The sequence below is a fragment of the Ornithorhynchus anatinus genome, chromosome 13 (assembly GCF_004115215.2).
Source record: "Ornithorhynchus anatinus isolate Pmale09 chromosome 13, mOrnAna1.pri.v4, whole genome shotgun sequence".
In the NCBI taxonomy this organism is placed as follows: domain Eukaryota; kingdom Metazoa; phylum Chordata; class Mammalia; order Monotremata; family Ornithorhynchidae; genus Ornithorhynchus; species Ornithorhynchus anatinus.
The window spans coordinates 46,806-68,914 of NC_041740.1; the positions used below are offsets into that span (position 1 = coordinate 46,806).

At 53.6% G+C, this 22,109-nt stretch overlaps 1 protein-coding gene across 2 annotated transcripts in view; it reads left to right on the top strand.

Moving 5' to 3' along the window:
• Positions 1–6,995: 6,995 nt before the first annotated feature.
• The window catches only part of ACVR2B (activin A receptor type 2B), a 36,716-nt gene continuing 21,602 nt past the window's right edge, over positions 6,996–22,109 (top strand). For both annotated transcript variants that reach the window (XR_003763858.2, XM_029077793.2), the window contains exon 1: positions 6,996–7,372. Coding sequence is in view for 1 of the 2 variants with exons in the window: in XM_029077793.2 (XP_028933626.1) it covers positions 7,321–7,372 (52 nt within the window). In the remaining variant the exon portion in view is untranslated. The remainder of the gene's footprint in view (positions 7,373–22,109) is intronic.

Here is a 22,109-nt window from a genome sequence, read left to right on the forward strand (position 1 = left end):
GAAGGACCTGGGTTCTAATCCTGGCTCTGTCACTTGTCTACTGCGTGACCTTGGCCAAATCACTTCACCTCTGTGTGCCTCAGTTACCTCATCTGTTAATAGGGGATTAAGATTGGGAGCCCTATGTAGGCAGGGACTGTGTTCAACCCAGTTATTTTGATTCTATTCCAGGGCTCAGAACTGTGCCCAGCACATAGTAAGTGCTTAACAAATACCACAATGATTATTAGTAGTATTATCATCATTACTATTATTAGGAATCCCAACCTAAGACGGAGCGAGAGCAGGAGCCTCATCCCCAGAGAACAGTTGGGAAAATTGAAACCCCAGAGAGGTGAAGTGACCAGCTCAAATTCACAGAATGCTTGGGGGCAGAGCTGAGACTAAATCCCAGGCCTCCCAAACCCAAACCGAAGACTCTTGACTCTCAGGCCCAGGACTCCCAATTCCGAAGCTTAGCCTCTCAATTCCCAGAGCCAGGCCTCCCAGGCCTCCCGACTCCCAACTCGCAATCAGTGTTGCCCATTTTGGGGAAGCGTTTGGGGGAAGTTAGGAGACATGGGGCTAAGTAAATCGAGCTCAGGGCAGGAACATTAATGGCATGCAGACAACTTCACGGGGCCGTTTCCAGATGCCGACCCACACTGGGTTTCCAAGGAATGATTCATCTTGGAAACCCAGTTTCTGCCCTCTGGGGAGCAGGCAGGGGGCAGGAGGGTGAGGCTTTTCATGCTGAGAGCCGCAGGATTCCACCTCTCACGGGAGATGCCAAACAACAGCTGGAACAGAATGTAAAATGGTGAGCTAAAACCAATCATTATAATTTTACTCATAATCCTGTATGGTTTCATCTTGCCGACTTCACTTGCCACTTTATGTGGTTTTATTTGTTTTGCAATCAATAAGATTGATTTTATTCTTACTTCTTAATTAGATATTTAGATTTCCCCTAGTAATTAATGCACTGTTCTACAGCTCCCTAACCTATTGTAGTCGTAAAAATATTAAACCACGAGCAGCTCCAGGTCCCAAGACTGGGAAGTCACTGTGTCTTCATTTTTTATATCGCTCCACATGGCTGACTTGGATCTCTGGGATAAGTAATGAGATTTGCTGGTTGTGGAGAAGAATGCTAGATTCAAATCTACTGTGCGGAGCTTTTAATTACAGCACCTGAATGTCCCTGGACAGACTCACAGGTCCTACTCTCGACTCCTTGGAGCCAGCTTCCAACTAAGCTTCCTTCCTGGCTCTGTATTCTGGAAATAGGAGATCAGCGACCCCTCCCTGGCTCAACCCCATGGCTTGTCCAGTTCAGGACTTGGGGAATGCTGGGGGGAGAACCATGTGCTGGTCACCCTCCTGGACACTTGCCCTCATCGTCAGGGAGACCATCCAATGGCCCCAACTCTTCCCTCTCCCCCAGTGGCCCAGCACAGACCATCCAACACTCCTTCCCTGCCCCTCTCCATCCCTGACTCTCCCCTGATGACCCAGCACAAACCATACAACACCCCTAACTCTCCCTTCTCCATCCCTGTCCCTCCTGCATTGACCCAGCAAGAACCATCCAACAGTCCCTCCCCTCCTTTTCCCTCCTCATCCCTGATTCTCCCAAATGACCAACATTATTATTCTCTCCCACTTTCGAGTCTCAGCTGGAATCCAGGGCCAGAGCACAATTCCAGGGGAATCTACCTCAAAAGCACATGGCAACGGACAAAGCCCAGGGCGTGACTGGAGCCGTAACGGGATTGGGGAAAAGAATCCAGGGAAAACCTGGTCAGCTAATTGCCGGGAAAGAGTTTGGTTGGTTGGTTGGTTTTTTTTATATATTTTTGAGTTTCCAAGAGTAACAATGGGTTGTGCTTAAAAAGACTGAGGTACGTTCTGGGACGTAAAGGGGCTTAAGCAGTTGCCCTCGGGGACTGGAGACTGAGGAGCTGCTGCTGCCTTTGCCTCGCCTTCGTTGCTTATGTCCCCCGGGCTCACCTGAGGAAGTAGAGCATGGGGCCGGAAGGGGAGGTTATACCACCTGACTGGGACAATCACAACCCCATGGGGGTTGGGCCGGAAAAAGGAGGAGGAGCCTGGCCATAGGGGACAGAAGTATCCCTTAGCCCATTCCTCCGCTCAACTGCCCTATCGGCTGCCGCCTCCCTCCTCGTCCCACCTGCCCCTCCCAATCTCCCCAGCTTCGGGCAGGAGGAGGGGAAGGAGAGGAAGGGCTGATCCCATCCCAGCCTCCACAGACTGATTGATTCTTGACTGGAAGGGAAGTTGGGGCACTTTGAGCTGGCGTTATTGAAAGAGTTTGGGCTTTGCCTTTCTCGAGGTCAGGCTACAGGAAGGAATGGTGTCTACTCACTCTAAAATAATAATTACAGTTTTTGTTAAGCACTTACCATGTGCAAAGCACCGTTTTAAGCTCTGGGGTAGATACAAGTTAATCAGGTTGGACGCAGTCCTTGTCCCACATGGGGCTCACACTCTTAATCCCAGAGAAGTAAAATGACTTGCCCAAGGTAACACGGCAGACATGTGGTGGATTAGAATTAGAACCCAGATCTTTCTGACTCCCAGACTTGGGCTCTATCCACTAAGCCACGCTCTCACGTGTTTAGCTCAGTAAATGCTCAATGCATACTATTCACTGATTGATTAAGGCGTGGGAATACCTCTGGGGTCACGACTAGTTGGCTGTCCTAGCTCCAAAATTACCATCTTTCTTGTAATAATCATCAGCACATCACCACCACTACCACCAAGATATCACCATCATCGAGGTCTTAGCTATCAACACCATTACCACTATCATCATTTACGATGGGGTTAGTTTAATGCTTCCTATGTGCCAAGCACTGTTCTAAGCCCTGGAGCAGATGGAATCTCGTGCGGGGGGGGGGGGGGGGAGGGGGCACTGGGAGGCAGCCTCATGACCAAGATCACCATCCCTGTCATAATCACCATGGTCTCCATGACCCTGACCCCTCAACAAGACTGCGGGGGTGTCCTCAAGCCACGCTGATAAGGACGTAATCCCCGAGGGTCCCAAGATGGGCCCAATTCGATGGAAACAAAAATCCCCCACATGTGGGGAGGGGGAGATGCATGAAGAGGGAGGGGCTCCCAGGGGGCCACCACTTCCCTGAGAATGGGGATGGCTGCCTGAGGGAGGAGAAGGAAGAAGAGAACAGAGGGAGGAAAAAGAGGAGGAGGAGGAGGAACAGAAGGAGGAGGAGGAACAGGAGGAAGAGGAACAGGAGGAAGAGAAGGAACGAGAGGAGGAGGAGGGAAAGAACCCCAGAGCTGACTCAGTGAATATCTCCTCCCCTGTTCTCTCTCCCTCCCTCCAGGCTCGCATTCTCTTCCTGCCTTCAGGACATCTCCACCTGGATGTTCTCCGGCCAACTAAAACTCACCATATCCAAGAGTGAGCGAGCTCCCTATATTCCCTCCCAAACCCTGTCCTCTCCCTGATTTTCCCATCACTGTGGATGGCACAGCCATTCTTCCCATCTCACGAGCCCACAACCGTGGTGTCATCCTTGACTCAGCTCTCTCATTCACCCCATATATCCAATCCATCACCAAATCCTGACGGTCTCACCTTCACAACATCGCCAAGATCAGCCCTTTCCTCTCCATCCAAACCGCTCCCACGTTAGTACAATCATTCATCATAACCCGACTGGATTACTGCATCAGCATCCTTTCTGATCTCCCAAACCTCCCGTCTCTACCCACTTCAGTCTTTACTTCACTCTGCTGCCCGGATTATCCTTGTACAGTAAGATTCTGGGCACTCAAAAATATCCAGTGGTTGCCTATCAATCTCCGTAGCAAGCAAAAAATAATCACTATTGGCTTCAAAGCTCTCCATCCCCTTGCCCCCTCCTACCTTACCGCCATTCTCGCCTTCTCCACCCCAGTCCGCACATCCCGCTCCTCTGGTGCCGCTAATTGGGTCTCGTTCTCACCTGCTCCGCTGTCGACCCCTGGCCCACGTCATTCATTCATTCAACGGTATTTATTGAGCACTTACTATGTGCAGAGCACTGTACTAAGCGCTTGGAATGTACAATTCGGTAACAGATAGAGACCATCCCTGCCCAATGACGGCCTCAAAGTCTAAACGGGGGAGACAGCAGAGCAAGACAGAACAAAACAAAAACAAGACAAGATCATCAAGATGAATAGAATCAAGGGGATGTACACCTCATTAAGAAAATAAATAGGGTGATAAATAATATATACAAATGAGCACAGTGCTGAGGGGAGGGGAAGGGGGAAGAGCAGAGGGTGGGGGGCAGGGAAAAGGAGGGGAGGGACCGCAGAGGGAAAGGGGGGCTCAGTCTGGGAAGGCCTCTTGGAGGAGGTGAGCTCTCAGGAGGGCTTTGAAGAGGGGAAGAGGGTTAGTTTGGCAGACGTGAGGAGGGAGGGCATTCCAGGACGGCGGTAGAACGTGGGCCAGGGGTCGACGGCGGGATAGGCGTGAATGGGGGACGGTGCGGAGGTGAGCGGCGGAGGAGCGGAGGGTACGGGGTGGACGGTAGAAAGAGAGAATTGGACTGGAATGCCCTCCCTCCTCAGATGTGCCAGCCACACTTCCCCCCTTCAAAGTCCTACTGAAGGGCTTCACCTCCACCAGGAGGCCTTCCCAGACTAAGCCCCCCTTTTCCTCAGCTCCCTCACCCCTCCGCGTCGCTCCGACTCCTTGCCTTTGCTCTGCCCCCCTCCCCGCATAGAATTATGTAATTCTATTTATTTATACTGATATCTGTTTACTTGTTTTGATGTCTGTCTCCCCCCTTCTAGACTACGAGCCCGTTGTAGCCAGGGATTGTCTCTGTTGCTTAATTGTACTATCCGAGCGCTTTGCACACGGTAAGCGCTCAGTAAATACGATTGAATGAATGAATGAACGACGGGGGCGGAGGGGTAGTTTAGGGTCGAGAGATTCGCCCCCTCCGCTTCTTCGGTTCAGCACTTGCTCCCTACCCCGCCCGCCTCGCCGCCCGGCGGTCGCTTCCGACGGGTCCCCGCCTCTCCACCCTGGTCGGCCCCGTCTTGGCTGGGTTTCCCCGGCGGAATCCCGGAGAGACCCCGGCCCGCTCGTCCGCCCGCTCGTCCGCCCGCTCGCCCTCCCGCCCGCCCCGGAGCGTGGAGCGCCGAGCAGACGGCGGGCGACTGCGGGCACCGCGGGGCGCTTGGAGGGGCGGGAAGGCCGCGGGAGTCGAGTGGGGCGCGGCGGCGCTGTCCGACCACGAGGGGGCGCTGTCCGAGTGGGGCGCGGGGGCGCTGTCCGAGCAGGCGGGGCGCTGTCCGACCAGGCAGGGGCGCTGTCCGAATGGGGCGCGGGGGCGCTGTCCGAGCAGGCGGGGCCCTGTCCGACCACGCGGGGGCGCTGTCCGAGCGGGGCGCGGGGGCGCTGTCCGAGCAGGCGGGGCGCTGTCCGACCACGCGGGGGCGCTGTCCGAGCGGGGCGCGGGGGCGCTGTCCGAGCAGGCGGGGCGCTGTCCGACCAGGCGGGGGCGCTGTCCGAGTGGGGCGCGGGGGCGCTGTCCGAGCAGGCGGGGCGCTGTCCGACCAGGCGGGGGCGCTGTCCGAGTGGGGCGCGGGGGCGCTGTCCGAGCAGGCGGGGGCGCGGTCCCAGGCTGCGGGGAACCGGCCGGTCCCGCCGGCGCCGCCCGCGCCCCCGCCCCATTTCGCTGAGACAGCGTGGCTCAGTGGAAAGAGCCCGGGCTGGGGAGTCTGAGGTCGGGGGTTCTAATCCCGCCTCCGCCACTTGTCAGCTGTGGGACTTCGGGCGAGTCACTTCACTTCTCGGGGGCCTCAGCGACCTCATCTGGAAAACGGGGATGAAGACTGTCAGCCCCACGAGGGACAACCTGATGACCTTGGATCTACCCCAGCGCTTAGAACAGTGCTTGGCACATAGAAAGCGCTTAAGCAATGCCAACATGGTTATTATTATAATTTCGGTGCCCGGGTCCGGCCCTCTCCGGCGGTGACGCGCCGCGCCCTCTCCCCCCGCGACAGAGGCGGGGGACCTCCCGCCCCCTCCGAGTCCCTCCTCCCTCCGTCCGTCCCTCCGTCCCTCCGTCCCTCCCTCTCTCTCTCCCTCCCACCAGCCTCTTTGTATCAAACATCCGGGCTTCCCCCGCTGGCTCCAGGCCGCCTTCTCCTCTCAGGAGCCATTTTGGACTGGGTTCAGATTTTCCCCTCCCGTCCCGCCCCTCCCTTCCCCTCCCCTCCCCTCCCCTCCCCTCTCCTCCCCCCCGCCCCCTCCCCCGCCCCCCTCCTTTGATGGCCACTCCAACGCCCGAGCCCGTGTCTCTCCCCGCGGCCCGGCCCCGCCACCCGCCCCGCCGCGCGATGCTCCGGCCCGGCGCCCCGCAGCCGCCGCCCGCGCCTCTCCGCCCCAACGCCACCGCCGCCCGCCCGCAGCCCAGCCTCCGCCGCCGCCGGCCACCGGCCTCCTCCTCCTCCTCCTCCTCCTCTTCCTCCTCCTCCTCCTCCTCCTCCGCCGCCGCCGCCGCCGCCGCCGCCGGCCGCCTGGCTCCCCGCGCTCCCCGGCCTCCCCCGACCCGGCGGGGCTGAGATCCGCAAAGTTTATTTGGGCAGTCCTCGTCCTCGTCCTCGTCCTCGTCCTCGTCTTCGTCCTGGTCCGCGCCGCCTCCGGGACGAGACGAGAGGGGCCGCCGGCCTCCCCCTCCCCCGTCCCCGGGGCCGCTTCCCCCTTGCCCGGCCCCCGGGGCCGCTCCCCGTGTCCAGTCCTCGTGTCCGCTCCCCCTGTCCGGCCCGTCCCGTCCCGTCCCGTCCCGTCCCGTCCCGTCCCGTCCCGTCCGGGGGCGCCTTCCCCTGCCCGGCTTCGGCCCGGCCCGGCTGTCCGGCTCCCGCAGGCCGATAGCCCGGCGGGGGCGGGGGCGGGAGCGGGGGCGGGGGCGGGGGTCGCGGCGGCCTTGGGGTCCGGCCCCTCCTCCCGCCGCCCTCGCCCCGCGACGCCCCGGGGTCCGGCGGAGCCGAGCGGGCCGCCGAGAGCCGGGGGGCCGACTGCCTTTAACGCGTGGCGGCCGGGACCGACCCGGGCCGGGACCGGGACCGGAACCGGGGCCGGGGCCGGGATCGCGCTCGGGATAGCTGTCGCTCCGGGCCGGGACGCGGGACGCGGGGGTCTCCCCGCGGGCCGCGACGTGCTCCCCGCCCCTCCACGCCGCCGCCTCGCCCGCGAAAGGTCTTCTGTTTGTTTTCCCTCGCGGGGAGGAGGAGGAGGAGGCGGCGGAGGAGGAGGAGGAGGAGGAGGAGAGCGCTGGGAACATGATCGCCCGGTGGCTGACATTCGCCGTCCTCTGTGGATCGCTCTGGGCAGGTGAGGGGGCTCGGACTGCTCTGTGTGTGTGTGTGTGTGTGTGTGTGTGTGGTGGCGGAGGGGGGGGGCGTCTTCATGGGGACCCCAGCGTCCCGGAATGAGCTTTAGAAAGGACATCAGCCCCAGCTCAGGCCTGCTCCCACGGTGTCTTTACAGATTTTAAAGTTTTCCGGGGTTGGGGCGGGGGGGAGTGTATCGGGGGGGGGGGGTGTATCGGGGGGGTAAAACCAGGGGTGGGAGTGTGTTGGGGGGTGGGAATGAGAAGAGCGGGGGGAGGCGGCGGGGCGGACCTCGGGAGTTGAGGCGCTCCGGGTCGGGCACCCTCGCCCTCGTATTTACCAACGCAGCCGCGGGACTTGGCGGGGCCGCAGCGGCATCCGCCCCCTTGGCCCCGGACCCAGGGCCCCCCCCCGACCCCCGACGCCCCTCCCTGACAGCTGCGGCGGAGCCGGGGGTCGGGGGTCGGGAGGGGGGCCGGGGGTCGGTCCCGGAGAGGAGGGCCTGGGCGTGTGAGCAACGGGGCGGGCGGCCAGGGCCTCCCTGTGGCCCGATCTGACGGCGGGCCCACTCTCCGGAGGGGCGCGGGGTGGGGTCGGGGGGATTACAGGGCACCATCTTTCCATCGGGATGGTTTTCATTCCGTGCTGGGCTGTTCCCGTTTTATTCTCCTCGCCCCCACCTTCCCCCCCCCCCCCCCATACACACACACACACGCACACGCACACGGTCTCTCCATTTAAATTTCCGTCCCGGAGTTCCCGAGGAAGCAGCTCCAGGCATTTCTTAATGAAAATGTTCAGACCCCGAGCGCTCCGCCGTTCCGGTGGTGTGAGTCATGAGAGTGATTTGTGGCGGGTGAGATAATAGAAAGTTGTAAAATAAGAATAAATACATTAAGTCCGTCCGCGGCACGTTCTCTTCTCCCTTTCCCCAGGCAGTTTGGGGCTACGAGTTGTTGCTGGGATTCTTGGGTGGGGAGGGGGTCTCTTCTGGTTTTTGTTGGTTGGAGGGGATGTGTCCCCGTGGAGTCAGTCTTTAAGGGAGAGGAGGGGGGCCTCTCCCGATGGGTTCGGTCCGGTTGTTTTGGGAGCGGAGATTCTCGCGATAGACTCGATCTGGTGGTTCTTTTGGGGGGAGGGGGCGGGTCTGTCGTATGACACTCGGGTGGTTTAGGGGAGGGGGGTTGTCCCGATGGGCTCGGTCTGGTTGTTGTTTAGAGGTGGGGACCTATCCCGTTGGATTCGGTCTGGTTGTTTAGGGATGGGGGTTTGTCCCGATGGATTCCGTCTGGTTTTTTTGTTTGTTTATGGCGTCTTTTAATCGCTGACTATGTATCAAACACTGTTCTAAGATCTGGGGTAGGTACAAATTAATTACACCGGACACACTCCCTGTCCCGGACGGGGCTCACACTCTGCGCTTAAGTCTGGTTGTTGTTCGGGGGCGATGGGTGGGCGGGGTCTGTCCCGTTGGATTTAGGGATTCTGGTTGTTTGGGGAAATCTGTACCGAAATATTCGGTCTGGTTTTAGTTCGGCGGGGGCTATGTCCCGATGGATTCGCTCTATTTGTTTGGGGGGCGGGGGTCTCGCGATAGGCTCAGTCTGGTGGTTGTTGCTGGGGGAGTCTGATCCGATGGACTTGCTCTGGCTTGTTTGGGGGGCTCTGCCCAGTGGATCTGTCCCGATACCATCGGTCTGGTTGTTGTTTGGAGGTGGGGGGGGGGGGGTCTGTCCCGATGGAATGGGTCTCAAGATACATTCGGTCCGGTTGTTAGGTTAGAGGCGGGGGTCTGTCCTGGTGGATTCGGTCTGGTTGTTGTTTTGGGGAGGTTTCTCATGATGGATTTGTTCTGGTTGTTCTGGGGACGGGCCCCCCGCGATGGACTCGGTTTCGTTGTTGTGGGGGCGGAAATTTGTTCCGATAGATTCGGTCTGGTTGTAGTTTGGGGGTGGGGGTCTCTCTCGGAGGTCTCCCTCGGTCTGGTTGTTTTGGGGGCGGGGTTCTCTCCCTGTGGATTCAGTCTGATTGTTTTGGGGCGGGGCTCGGCGATGGACTCGATCTGGTTGCTTTGGGGGCGGGATACTCTCAATAGATTCAGGCTAGTTGTAGTTTTGGGGCGGGAGTCTCTCGCGGAGGTCTCTTTCGGTCTGGTTGGGTTTTTTTGTGGGGGGGGGAGTGTTATCTCCCGAAGGTTTAGGTTTAGGTTGCTGCCTCGGTAGCTGACGGGAGACCCCCCCCCCCTCCTGTTTGCACTGTTGGGGGGTTGGGGGTGGGGGTTGGAGTCCGTCAACCCTGGGGACCTGGGGAAGCCAGGGAGAAAGGGTCTCAGGGCAGGCCCCCAGAGAGGCAACACCCCTCCCCCCCAGGATCGATTTTTGACCGATTGATTGTTTAATTGGAGCTGTGGCCGCAGAGGGAACTGAAGGAGTGAACATATGGTACTGATGTTTGTTTGGGGGTATCCCTCTTAAAAGCATTTGTGTGTATTTATGGGGGGGGTGTTTGCTGGAATATATCTTTGCTCATGTGTGTTCGTGTGTTTATGTGGAAGGGAATCTATCTGTATGTGCATTTGTGGGTCTTTATATGTGAGGGACTGTGTGCCCCAGGAAGTGACCAAAATCTGCAACCTGTTAAAAAATGGCTAAATGGGCTGATCCTTGGGAGGGAGTCCCCCACTGGGGTCTGCTGGGGCAGGGAAGCTGGACAGGGACGGGAACAGCCAAAGCCAGGGGCAGATAGAAGAGGTGACAGGGGCAGAGCAAGGGGCAGGAGCACAACCAGAGGCAGGGGCGGAGGAAGTTGGGGGGGGGGGGGGCAGGGGCAGAGGCAGAGGCAGGAGCACAGTTAAGGCTCTGAGTGTCCACTGGCTGTTTCCTCGTATTCTTGGGGAAGGAATATGATCTTTGTGCCCCTTGGCTTCCTGACTCGACCTGCTTGGAGGGACTGGTGGCTTGCTGGGAAAACTAGAGGTCAGGGGGATGGGTTGGGTTGTTCCTATGAGAGGAGGTTCATGTTATCTGAACTTGGGGAGTTCTGTGTGAGGGGGTGTGTGTATGTGTGTGTGTGTGTGTGTTTGTAATCTATATTTGGATATTTCTGGGTGGGGAGATCTGCATGTGAGTATTGCTAGGTTGGTGTGTGTTACCTGTAGGAGTGTATTTCTGTGCGAGACGTTGTGTTATCCGTAAGTGGGTACTTACGAAGGGGATGTTGTCTGTATGTGGGTAGTTCTCTGTGAGGGTGCGTATGGGTAATCTATGTGGGAATTTCTGGGTCTGTTATTTGCATGAGGGCTTTTCTGTGGGGTGTCTGGGTGTGGTTATTTCTGGGTGTGGGATCTCTGGGCGGATATTGAATGCATGGCTCAGTGGAAAGAGCACGGGCTCTGGAGTCAGAGGTCATGGGTTCAAATCCCGGCTCTGCTACTTGTCAGCGTGTGACTGTGGGCAAGTCACTTAACTTCTCTGTGCCTCAGTGACCTCATCTGTAAAATGGGGATTAAGACTGTGAGCCCCACGTGGGACAACCTGATTCCCTTGTGTCTACCCCAGCGCTTAGAACAGTGCTCTGCACATAGTAAGCGCTTAACAAATACCAACATTATTATTATTATTATATTTCTGGGTGGGGGTGTGTGGTGTCTTTACATGGGTATTTCTGAGGCTGAGTATCATGTGTGTGTGGGGGGGTCATGTATTACCTACATGGGGTATTTCTAAGTGTGGATATCCCAGTGTGTGGGTTGTGCGTTTCCTTTATATGGGTATTTCTGAATGTGGGATCTGCGTACAGGTATTTCTGTGTGGTGGGTTGTATATTATCTGTGAGTATTCCTGTGTGTGGGTACTTGAAAGGATTTTCATGCAGGGGTGTGTATTGCCTGTGTGATTGCACAGATCTGGTTTGAGACTGTGCTCGGTCAGGTAAGGCATCAAGCCATTGCCTTCCAGTCTGACCCCAGCCCCACCCTGGGTGAAGTGGGGGGCTTTGGAGAAGGGCTTGAGGCTTAGTTTTCAGAGTTTTTGACCTCAAACTGACAAGGAGCAGCTTCATCAATTCAGGCCCAGGATCTCTGCACCCTATCACAGGGCTCTACTTAGCCAGGGAAGCTGGGGGAAGTGGTGGAGCTGAGGGGTCTGGATACCTGATCGTTGGAAGGTCAACAATCCTTTCTCTAAGGGAATGACTCCCAGAAGACCCTTCTCCCCACCCCCATTCCCCTATCCCCTCTTCTCCCTTTCCCATTCTTCTCCTCCCTCCCCTCTCTATTGCTCCCCTTAATCAATCAGTGATATTTATAGAGCACTTACCGTGTGAAGAGCCCAGTACTAAGCGCTTGGGAGAGGATGATATAACAGAGTTGGTAACCACATTCTCTGCCCACAATCAGTTTACAGTCTAGACGGGGAGACAGACATTAAAATAAATTACGGATATGTTCGTAAGTGCTGTGGGGCTGAAGATGGGGTGAATAAAGTGTTTAAAGGGTAGAGATCCAAGTGCATAAAGGTGGGAGAAGGGAGAGGAAATAGGGGAAATGAGACTCAGTCTTGGGTCCCTTTTTATTCTCCATCTACACCTACTCCCTTGGAAAACTCATTTGCTACCATGGCTTCAACTACTACCTCTAAAACTACCTCTGTGCAGATGATTCCCAGATCTACAACTCCAACTCTGATCTCTCCTCTGCAGGCTCGCATTTCCTCATGCCTTCAAGACATCTCTACTTGGATGTCTCACCAACACCTCAAACTTAAACATGTCCAAAACAAATCTCCTCATCTTCCCACCCAAATCCTGGCCCCGTGGCTTTCTCATTAGTGTAGGCAAGCACCACCATCCTCCCTGTCTCACAAGCCTGGAACCTGGGCGTTATCCTCCACTCATCTCTCTAGTTTAACCCACATATTAAATCTGTCACCAAATCCTGTCATTTCAACCTTCACAGCATCGCTAAAATCTGCCCTGACTTCTCCATCCAAACTGCTAACATGTTAATCTAACCACTTATCCAATCGCACCTTGCTGACCTCCCTGCCTTCTGTCTCTCCCCACTCCAGTCCATACCCTGGTCATTTTCCTAAGAAAAAAAATTAGTCCAGGTTTCCCCACTCCTCGAGAACTTCCAGTGGTTGTCCATCTACCTCCACATCAAACAGAAACTTCTCACCGTGGGCATTAATGCAGTCTTTCAACTTGCCCTCTCCTATCTGCCCTCAATGAATTCCTACTTGCAGATTAGGGTTTAGCTGGGGAGGGTAGGACTAGGGCCAGACAGGGCAGGGCAGGTTTAGAGTTGGGTCCAGGCTGGGTAGGGAAGGGCTCTGCTGGGTAGGGTTAGGGCTGGGTCCAAACTGGGCAGGGCAGGGTTAGGACTGGGTTCTGCTTTTACCTCACCATCCACACTGCCATCATCCCCGTCTAGACTGTGAGCTCGTTATGGGCAGGGAACATGACTACCAACTCTGTTCTATTGCACTCTCCCAAGCACTTAGTACAGCACAGCTTCCCTTAGTACAGAGAGACAGCATGGCCTAGTGAATAGAGCCCGGGCCTGGAAGTCAGAAGGACCTGGCTGATAATCCAGTTCCACTACTTGTCTGCTGTGTGACCTCGGGCAAATGACTTAATTTCTCTGTGCCTCAGTTACCTCATCAGTAAAACAGGGATTGAGACTGTGAGCCCCATGTGGGACAGGGATTGTGTCCAACCCTATTTGCTCGTATCCATCTTGGAGCTTAGTACAATGCTTGGCACATAGTGAATGTTTAACAAATACCACAATTATTATTATTATTCAGGCTAGGCTGGGCAGGGAGTTAGGAGATTAGGATTCTAGGGTGTTCAGTGCCCAGCTGAAGCTAAGACAAGTTTCTGAGGGGGCAGCAGAATCGGAGCCCACTGAAGCTGCCAAGGGGAGAGGCGTCTGGAATCCTGCGGCCCCCACCTCTGCCCAGATCACCCACACCCCTCATCGTGACCTGAGCAGAGACGGGCCCTGGATGGTGGTCGTGGGTGTTGTGGGTGTAATATGTTCCTTGTGTGTGTGTTGTGCCATCTGTATGAGCGTTGTGTTGTGAGAGTGTTTTGGGTGGGTTGTTGGGTCTATAACAGCCGGTCATTTCACCGTCTAAATGCAGGCTTTCCTGTGCTGTGGCTGTCATAATGGAAGAGGGGTTTCACGGGGGTTCCCTCAGGCTACTGATCAAGCATTCTGATCTGCCGTGTTTTCCCCAAGTTAAAGCCCCAGCTTGGGGCCCAGTTGGCATTAGGAATTGGACTTCTAGACTGGAAGCTCATCTTCTAATCTGTAAGCTTGCCCTCTAGACTTTAAGATCATCGTGGGCAGGGAATGTGTCCACCAACTCTGTTATATTGTACTCTCCCAAACACCTAATACAGTGCTCTGCACACAGTAAATATTCAATAAATGTGATTGATTACACAGCTATAGTGTGACTGGTGTGAGGAGGAGAGGGTGCTCTGGATTCATTGGAATTCTGGTGTTTAGTACTTTCCCAAGGCCTTAGTACAATGCTCTGCACTCAGTAAGCACTTCTCAATAAAGAAGAGAAGTAGTGTGACCTAGTGGATAAAGCATGGGGCTAGGAGTCAGAGGTTCTAATAATAATAATAATAATAATGATGGTATTTGTTAGCGATTACTATGTGTCAAGCCCTGGTCCAAGTGCTGGGGTAGGTACAAGTTAGTCAAGTTAGACACAATCCTTGTCCCTCATGGGGCTTATTGTCTTAATCCCCATTTTACAGATGAGGTAACTGAGACTGAGTGAAATGACTTGCCCAGGGTCACACAGCAGACAAGTGGTGGAACCACGATTAGAACCCAGGCCTCCTGTCTGCCAGGACCATGCTCTAACCACTAGGCCTCGCTGCTTCTCATTAGGATCTGGGTTCTAATCCCAATTCCATCACTTGTCTGTTGTGTGACCGTGGGCATAACACTTAATTTCTCTGTGTCTCAGTTACCTCATCTTTAAGATGGGGATTACGATTGTGAACGCAATGTGGGATAGGGTCTATGTTCGACCCGATTATCTTATGTCTCCCCCAGCACTTAGAATTGTCTAGTGCATAGTAAGTGCTTAGTAAAGACCATTAAAAATAAATAGATAAGTAAATTAGTAAATATTATTTATGGGTTGCTCACCTTGTGCTGAACAACTGTACTAAGCACTTGGGAAAGAACATTGCAATTGGGTGGGCAAACACTATCGCTTCCCCTGAGCTTACAGTTTGTGAGATGTGACAGGTGTGAGGATCAGGGGTTGCAGTTGGTTTGACAGTATTTGGGGAGGTATTAGATGTGAGAGTTGGGAATTGTGGTTGGTTTGATGTGTGGGGGGGTGACAGGCTTAAGGGTCAGGGTCACTGTAGGTTTACTGTAATTTGTAGGGTGCAAGGAGTGTGAGGATCAGGAATTAAGGTTGGCTTAAAGGTATTTGTGGGGGTGACAGGGGTGAGGGTCGGGGTCGCTTTTGGTTGGGTGTAATTTGTGGGGTGATGGGTATGAAGGTCAGGAGTTACAGTTGGTTCAGAGGTATTTGTGAGGGTGATGGGGATGATGGGGGTGAGGATCGGGATCACTGTTGGTTTGGTGGCATTTAGGGAGCCACTTGTTGGCTGCTGCTGAGGAAGGGAAATCAAAGGCAGAATCTCTTCTCTGGGAAAAGTTTCCTTCCCTTTGATCTCATCCAGCCTTGGGGCGGTTAAGGAACAGATGAGTGTGATTTTCTGACTGGCCAATGGGAGAGGAATTATCGGCAAGAGCAGGTGGACTTTCCTTTCAGCTCATGGGAGAGGGAAGAGGGGAGATGGCAGGAAGGTGGTGGTGGTGATTGGCAGGGGGTGGGGGTGGGGGGGCGGTGTGTGAGTTTGTGGCTGGAAGGGGGCTTCCTCCCTGGTGAGGCTGGCCGGGGCAGATGGGTTTGCTGCCGCAGGGATGGGACTTCCCACCGTTCTCCTCAGAAAGCCCGGTGGGAATCACCTTCAGGACTGGTCCCCAACTAAGGCGGAGAGGCAGAAAGCAGAGCTGACCTCTCAGGTCACTTTGCCCCAACTCCTGATCCTCACTGAGGATCCTTCTCCTCTGTCTGGGGTGGGAGTGTTGGGGGGGCAGGATCATTCATTAATTAATTCATTCAATAGTATTTATTGAGCGCTTACTATGTGCAGATCACTGTACTAAGGGCTTGGAATATACAATTTGGCAACAGATAGAGGCAATCCCTGCCCAATGACGGGCTTACAGTCTCATCGGGGGAGGCAGACGGACAAAAACAAGACAATATAATCATGATAAATAGAATCAAGGGGATGTACACCTCTTTAACAAAATAAATAGAGTAATAAAAATATTTACAAATAAGCACAGTGCTGAGGGGAGGGGAAGGGAGAGGAGGAGAAGCAGAGGGAAAGAGGGCTTAACTGAGGGGAGGTGAAGGGGGGAAGGGGGAGGGAGCAGAGGGCGGAGGCAGGAGCAGAGGGAAAAGGGGAAGGTCAGTCTGGGAAGGTCTTTTGGAGGAGGTGAGCTCTCAGTAGGGCCTTGAAGAGGGGAAGAGAGTTAGTTTGGCGGAGGTGAGGAGGGAGGGCATTCCAGGACAGCAGTAGGACGTGGGCCAGAGGTCGACAGTGGGATAGACGTGAATGGGGGACAGTGAGGAGGTGAGCGGCAGAGGAGCGGAGTGTGCGAGGTGGGCAGTAGAAAGAGAGAAGGGAGGTGAGGTAGGAGGAGGCAAGGTGATGGAGAACCTTGAAGCCCAGAGTGAAAAGTTTTTGTTTTGTGTGGAAGTTGATAGGCAACCATTGGATGTTTTTAAGGAGGGGAGTGACATTGCCCAGAACGTTTCTGCAGGAAGGTGATCTGGGCAGCGGAATGAAGAATAGACTGGAGTGGGGAGAGACAGGAGGAAGGGAGATCAGAGAGAAGGCTGACACAATAATCCAGCCAGGATATTATGAGAGTTTGTACAAGTATGATAGCCGTTAGGATGGAGTGGAAAGGGCAGATCTTGGAGATATTGTAAAGGTGAGACCAGCAGGCCTTGGTGATGGATTGGATGTGTGGGATGAATGAGAGAGCTGAGTCAAGGATGACACCAAGGTTGCGGGCTTGAGAGTCAGGAAGGATGGTCGTACCGTCCACAGTGACAGGGAAGTCAGGAAGAGGACAGGGCTTGGGAGGGAAGATAAGGAGCTCAGTTTTGGACACGTTGAGTTTTAGGAGGCGGGCAGACATCCAAGTGGAGACGTCCTGGAGGCAGAAGGAGATTCGAGCTGGAAGGAAGGGGGAGAGAACAGGGGAGGAGATGTAGATTTCGGTGTCATCTGCATAGAGATGATAGTTGAACACTTGAACAAATGAGTTCACCAAGGGAGTGAGTGTAGATGGAGAACAGAAGAGGGCCAAGAATTGACCCTTGAGGAACCCCTACAGTTAGAGGATGGGAGGGGGAGGAGGAGCCCGCGAAGGAGACCAAGACTGAACGGCCAGAAAGATAGGAGAACCAGGAGAGGACGGAGTCCGTGAAGCCAAGGTGAGATAGGGTGTGGAGGAGACGGTGATGGCCAACAGTGTCAAAGGCAGCTGAGAGGTATCACGGGTCACCTCCCACCCTCTCTGTCGGCCGGACTCGGCCACTGCCGCCGCCCCGGAGGACTCACCCAAGGTTACACAGCAGGCAAGGGGCAGAGCCCGGGTCCTCTGACTCGCAGACTGGGCCCTGGCTGTGTCCCCTCATGGGTGACCAGCTCCCAGGACAGCATCCGGCCCACAGGAGGCGCCTGGGACAGATTGACGGATCACTGCTGTCCCCACCTTCATAGTTCTATATTAAAATCATATCTTCTCCAGAAAGAATGATCTGTCATTCCCTCACCCATCCTACTGCCTCACTTATGCATTTGAGTCCATACCCTCAAACCACTTTGGTGCCCACCCACCCCCACAGAAGTAATGTCCACAGCCTTACATTCTCTGGTTGCTTCGCCTACTGCAATTGATGTTACTAGCTGTCTCCCTGACTAGATAGTGAACTGCTTGAGGGCCGGGGGCATAGGGGCACACACACACACAGCTATTTCTGCACAGACACACCCAGGCACACACAGCCATGCCACCACACACACACACACACACACACACACACACACACACACTGAACCCTGTGTAGAAAAGAGACTGGGACCCACTTCATTTTCCTGTACCTACCCCAGTGCTTAGCACAATGCTTGACCCATAGTGAGCACTTAACAAATACCACAATTATTAGTATTTAATACATTTGTAGAGTCACAAATCCATACCAGCTCATGTGCATGCAACACAAGCACACATATAAACACCAGCAAATTGACAACACACACACATGCACACATGCATACACACACACATGTGTGTGCACCAGCTGCCTCTTCCACCCCCCTAATAAAACTGTTCATGAAAATGGAGCTGGGCAGCAGCAGTACCTGAGGATGGTGACTTTGGAGTCTTCGCCATGGGGAGCACTAGGAGCCGGGCGGGAGACCGGAGACTGGAGAATGGGGCCCAGATCACCCCATCCCCTTCCTTGCTCCCTCTGTCCCCTCCCTTCTCCTCCCCCTGCTTCCACCACACTTTTCCTGCTCTTCCCTCCTGAATACTGCCCCACGGCAGCATTCAAATTTGAATTCAAATTTGAATTTGAAGTATGGACTTAAGAAGGAAGTGATTGTAGGGGACAGAGAGGGAAGCCAGAAGGCTGAAGTGTTAGTGACTGGAATATAGAGTGTAAGCTTATTATAGGCAGGGAACATGTCTGCTAATTTTCTTGTATTCTCCCAAAAGTTTAGAACAGTGCTCTGCTCAATAAATATGATTGATTGATTGATTGATTGTGGATGTGTCCAGACCAGTGTGGCAGCAGTTTGGGTGCAGAAGGAAGGGCAGATCCTGGAAATGTGGAGAACTCACCAACTGGACCTAGGGAGTGACTGGATACGTAGGTTGAAAGAGAGGGCTCAAAGATAATGTTAGGTAATCTACAGTGATGAGGGCTTTAGTTGGAGGAGAAGATGAAGATGTCAGTTTGGGACATGTTGAGGAAAATGAGGCACAGGAAAGTTGTTTAGTAGAAAAAGCATGGGCCTGGGAGTCTGCAGACCTGGGTTCTAATCCCATCTCCACCAATTGCCTGTGTGTGACATTGGATGTCACCTAATAATAATAATTATAATAGTAGCGATTATTATTATTATTATGGTATTTGCTAAGCACTTACTATGTGTCAGGCACTGTACTAAGCACAGGGAGGATAAAAGCAAATTGGGTTGGACACAGTCCCACATAGGGCTCACAGTCTTAGTCCCCATTTTACAAATGAGGTAACTGTGGCAAATAGAAGTCAAGTGACTTCCCCAAGGCCACACAGAAGACAAGGGGGAGATCAGTGATTAGAACCCATGACTTTCTGCTCCCAGGCCCATGCTCTATTCACTATACCAACTCCTCTATGTCTCAGTTTCCTCATTTGAAAAATGGGGAGTAAATCTTACTCCCTCCTATCTAGACTGTGAACCCCATGTGGGAGAGGGACTATGCCCCCAGCACTTAGTAGATGCTTAACAAGTACCACAGTTATTCTTCATTATTATTGTTAAGTAACTTGCCCACAGTCCCATAGCAGACAAGTGGTGGAGCCATTATTAGAATTTGGGTCCCCTAACTCCCAGATCTGATCCCTTTCCATTAGCTCTCGCTGCTTCTTTGGAATGTCAGCTCTTTGTGGGCAGGGATCTCTTCCCCTCTTTGGTGTGGTTGGGGAAAGAGTTCCTAGCCTTGAAGTGGGGAACAGGATTAATGAATAAAGCATGTATGTGAGACTATGTGTGTGTGTGTGAGACAGAATGTGCATGCCCTGTCTCTGGAACTGGTTGTGAGCAGGTGACAATGGGACATTTTTTGTGCTATTTATTTTATTTTAAATGGCAGGCATTTTACTGAACACTGGGGTAGGTATAAGGTAATTGAGGTGGGCACAGTCCCTGTCCCACATAGGGGTCCCTGTCTTAATCCCCATTTCATAGATGAGGAAATTGAGGCACAGAGAAGTGAAGTGACTTGCCTAAGGTCACGCAGCAAACTAGTGGAGGAGCAGGGACTATAACTCAGATCCTTCTGACTCGGGCCTATGCTCTAACCACTAGGCCACGCTTCTTGTTGTAACAGTTTGTAAGAGTGTGTGTACCCATGACTGTGTGTGCTGTCTCTCTGCTTGTCTGGGGCTATATATGCCTGTGAAAATGTGTGGCCTGATGATAGTGTGTAATATGTGTGTGGGTGTGGGTGTGTCCTGTGTCTGTGGGTGGCAGTGTGTGCTGTCTCTGTGTGTCCTGTGACTGTGTATCCTGTGACACTCTGTGTGTGTGAGACAGTATGTGCTGTCTCTGTATCTGACAGTATGTGCTCTCTCTGTGTAACCTGTGATGGTGTCTGTGTGTGTCAGTCCACTGGCCATATCTGTGTGCCCTGTAATAGTATCTGTGTCTGACAGTGTACGCTGTCTGTCTCTGTGTATCCTACGACAGTGTCTGTGAGTGTGACAGTGGCCATCAGTGTGTGTCTTGTGATGGTGTTCGTGTGTGACAGTGGCCATCTCTGTGTGTCCTGTGACTTTCTGTGTGTGTGTGTGTGTGACATTGTGTGTTGTCTCTCTGTGTTCTGTGATGGTGTCCATGTGTGCAATTCACCATCCACCTCTACGTGTCCTGGTATGGTGTCTGTGTGTGTGGCAGTGTGTGCTGGTTGTCTCTGTGTCAGTCTGTGGCAGGGTCTGTGTGCGATGGGACGTGTGGTACCCATTCCTGTCCCATTGTCTCTCTAGCTGAGGCCAAAGATCCATCCGGTAACTATTAGGCTGAATTCGTGTGGCTGACTTGTGGTTGGTTTCTCTCCAGCAGCTATAAATAGCACGGCCATGTGTCTCTGGGTGTGTGTGTGTGTGTGTGTGTGTGTGTATGTTTGTCTGTGTGGGCGTGCCTGGTGGAGGAGGGGAAGCCAGCGGTGGGGAGGGGAATCCCCACAGGCACCCAGCTGGCTGGGAGTCAAAAGATAGATTCCTTCAGCAGAGAAGAAGGAGGAGGAGGAGGAGGAGGAACTGGAGGAAGGTGTTTCAGAGAAAGCATGGACAGACGTGGAAATGGAGCTGGTGTCTTCCGATCATATTTCCTCATTTCTGAACGGGTCTCAGGAAGGTATCCCTCCCTCCCTTCCCTGCTGCCCTTCCACCCCCTAAGGGGCACAATTCCCCACTGCCCACCACCTCCCCACCCTGATAAAGCAACATCACTACTCCATGCTGCTTCTCCTAGTACAGTGCCTGGCACATAGTAAGCACCTAACAAATACCACAATTACTATTATTATTATCATCTCACTGCCTAGGAGCACAGAGGGACAATTAGACTATAAGCCCATTGTGGGCAGGGATTGTCTCTCTTTATTTCTGTATTTTACTTTCCAAGCACTTATTAAAGTGCTCTGCATACAGTAAGCACACAATAAATATGATTGAATGAATGGATGAATCTGGAGCAGGGAACACTGGTGCTCTGGCAACCCTCACCAGCAGCCTCATTGTGGTATCATGTCCCTAGTCAATCAATCAATCAATGGTATTTATTGAGTGCTTACGGTGCGCAAAGCACTGTACTAAGGGCTTGGGAGAGTACAGTAGGTAGACATGATCCCTGTCCTTGAGGAGCTTATAGTCTAGTGAGGAAGGCAGATATTAAAATAAATATCAAGTAGAGAAAGCAAAAGAGTCTAAGGTTATGCACTTTCTCCCCCTCTAGACTGTAAGCTCGTTGTGGGCAGGGAATGCCTCTGTTTATTGTTATGTTGCACTCTCTCAAGTGCTTAGTACAGTGCTCTGAACACAGTAAGCACTCAATAAATATGATTGAATTAATGAATGTGGACTTATATGCTGTGTTGGTGGGGGTAGAGTGAGTAGCAAAGTGTTCAGTGGGTATGGACGCAAGTGCAGAAGAGTAGGATGGGGAGATGAAAGACTTCCTGGAGGAGATAGAATTTTATAAGGACTTTGAGGATGGGCAGAATGATGGACAGTCAGATATGAGGGGAAAGGAATTACAGGCAGGAGGGAAGATATGAGCCGAGGGGTTGACCGTGAGGGAGCGGAAATCGAGGTACAATCAGGAGGTTGATGTTAGAGGAGGGAATGGTGTGGGCTGGGTTGCAAAGGGAGGGGAGCAAGGTTAGGCGTATTGGGAAGAGCTGATTGAGTGTTTTAAAGTCTGTGGTCAGGAGTTTCTGTTGGATGCAGATGTGGATGGGCAACCATTGGGAGTTTCTGAGCCATGGAGACTTGTGCATGGATTGCTTTTTGAAAAATGAACCCTGCATTAGAGTGAAGTAGGGCCCAGAGAGGGGAGAAGCTGAAAGTCAGCAAGGAGGCTGATGTGCTAATTGAGGCAGGTCATGGCAAGTGCCTGGACTAGCACAATAGTAATTTAGTTGAAGTGGGAGGGCAGATTTTGGAAATGCTGTGGAGATAGAACCGCACAGGGTTTGGTGACAGCGTTCAGAGAGGGTCTGGGAGCCTTAGGGTATCCAGAAAACTGGGGCCATGAGACACAAAGGTGAAGATTCCTACTCCGAACTCCTCTCCCCACACTGGCTCTCACCCCAGTGTGGAAAAGGGTTTGGAGAG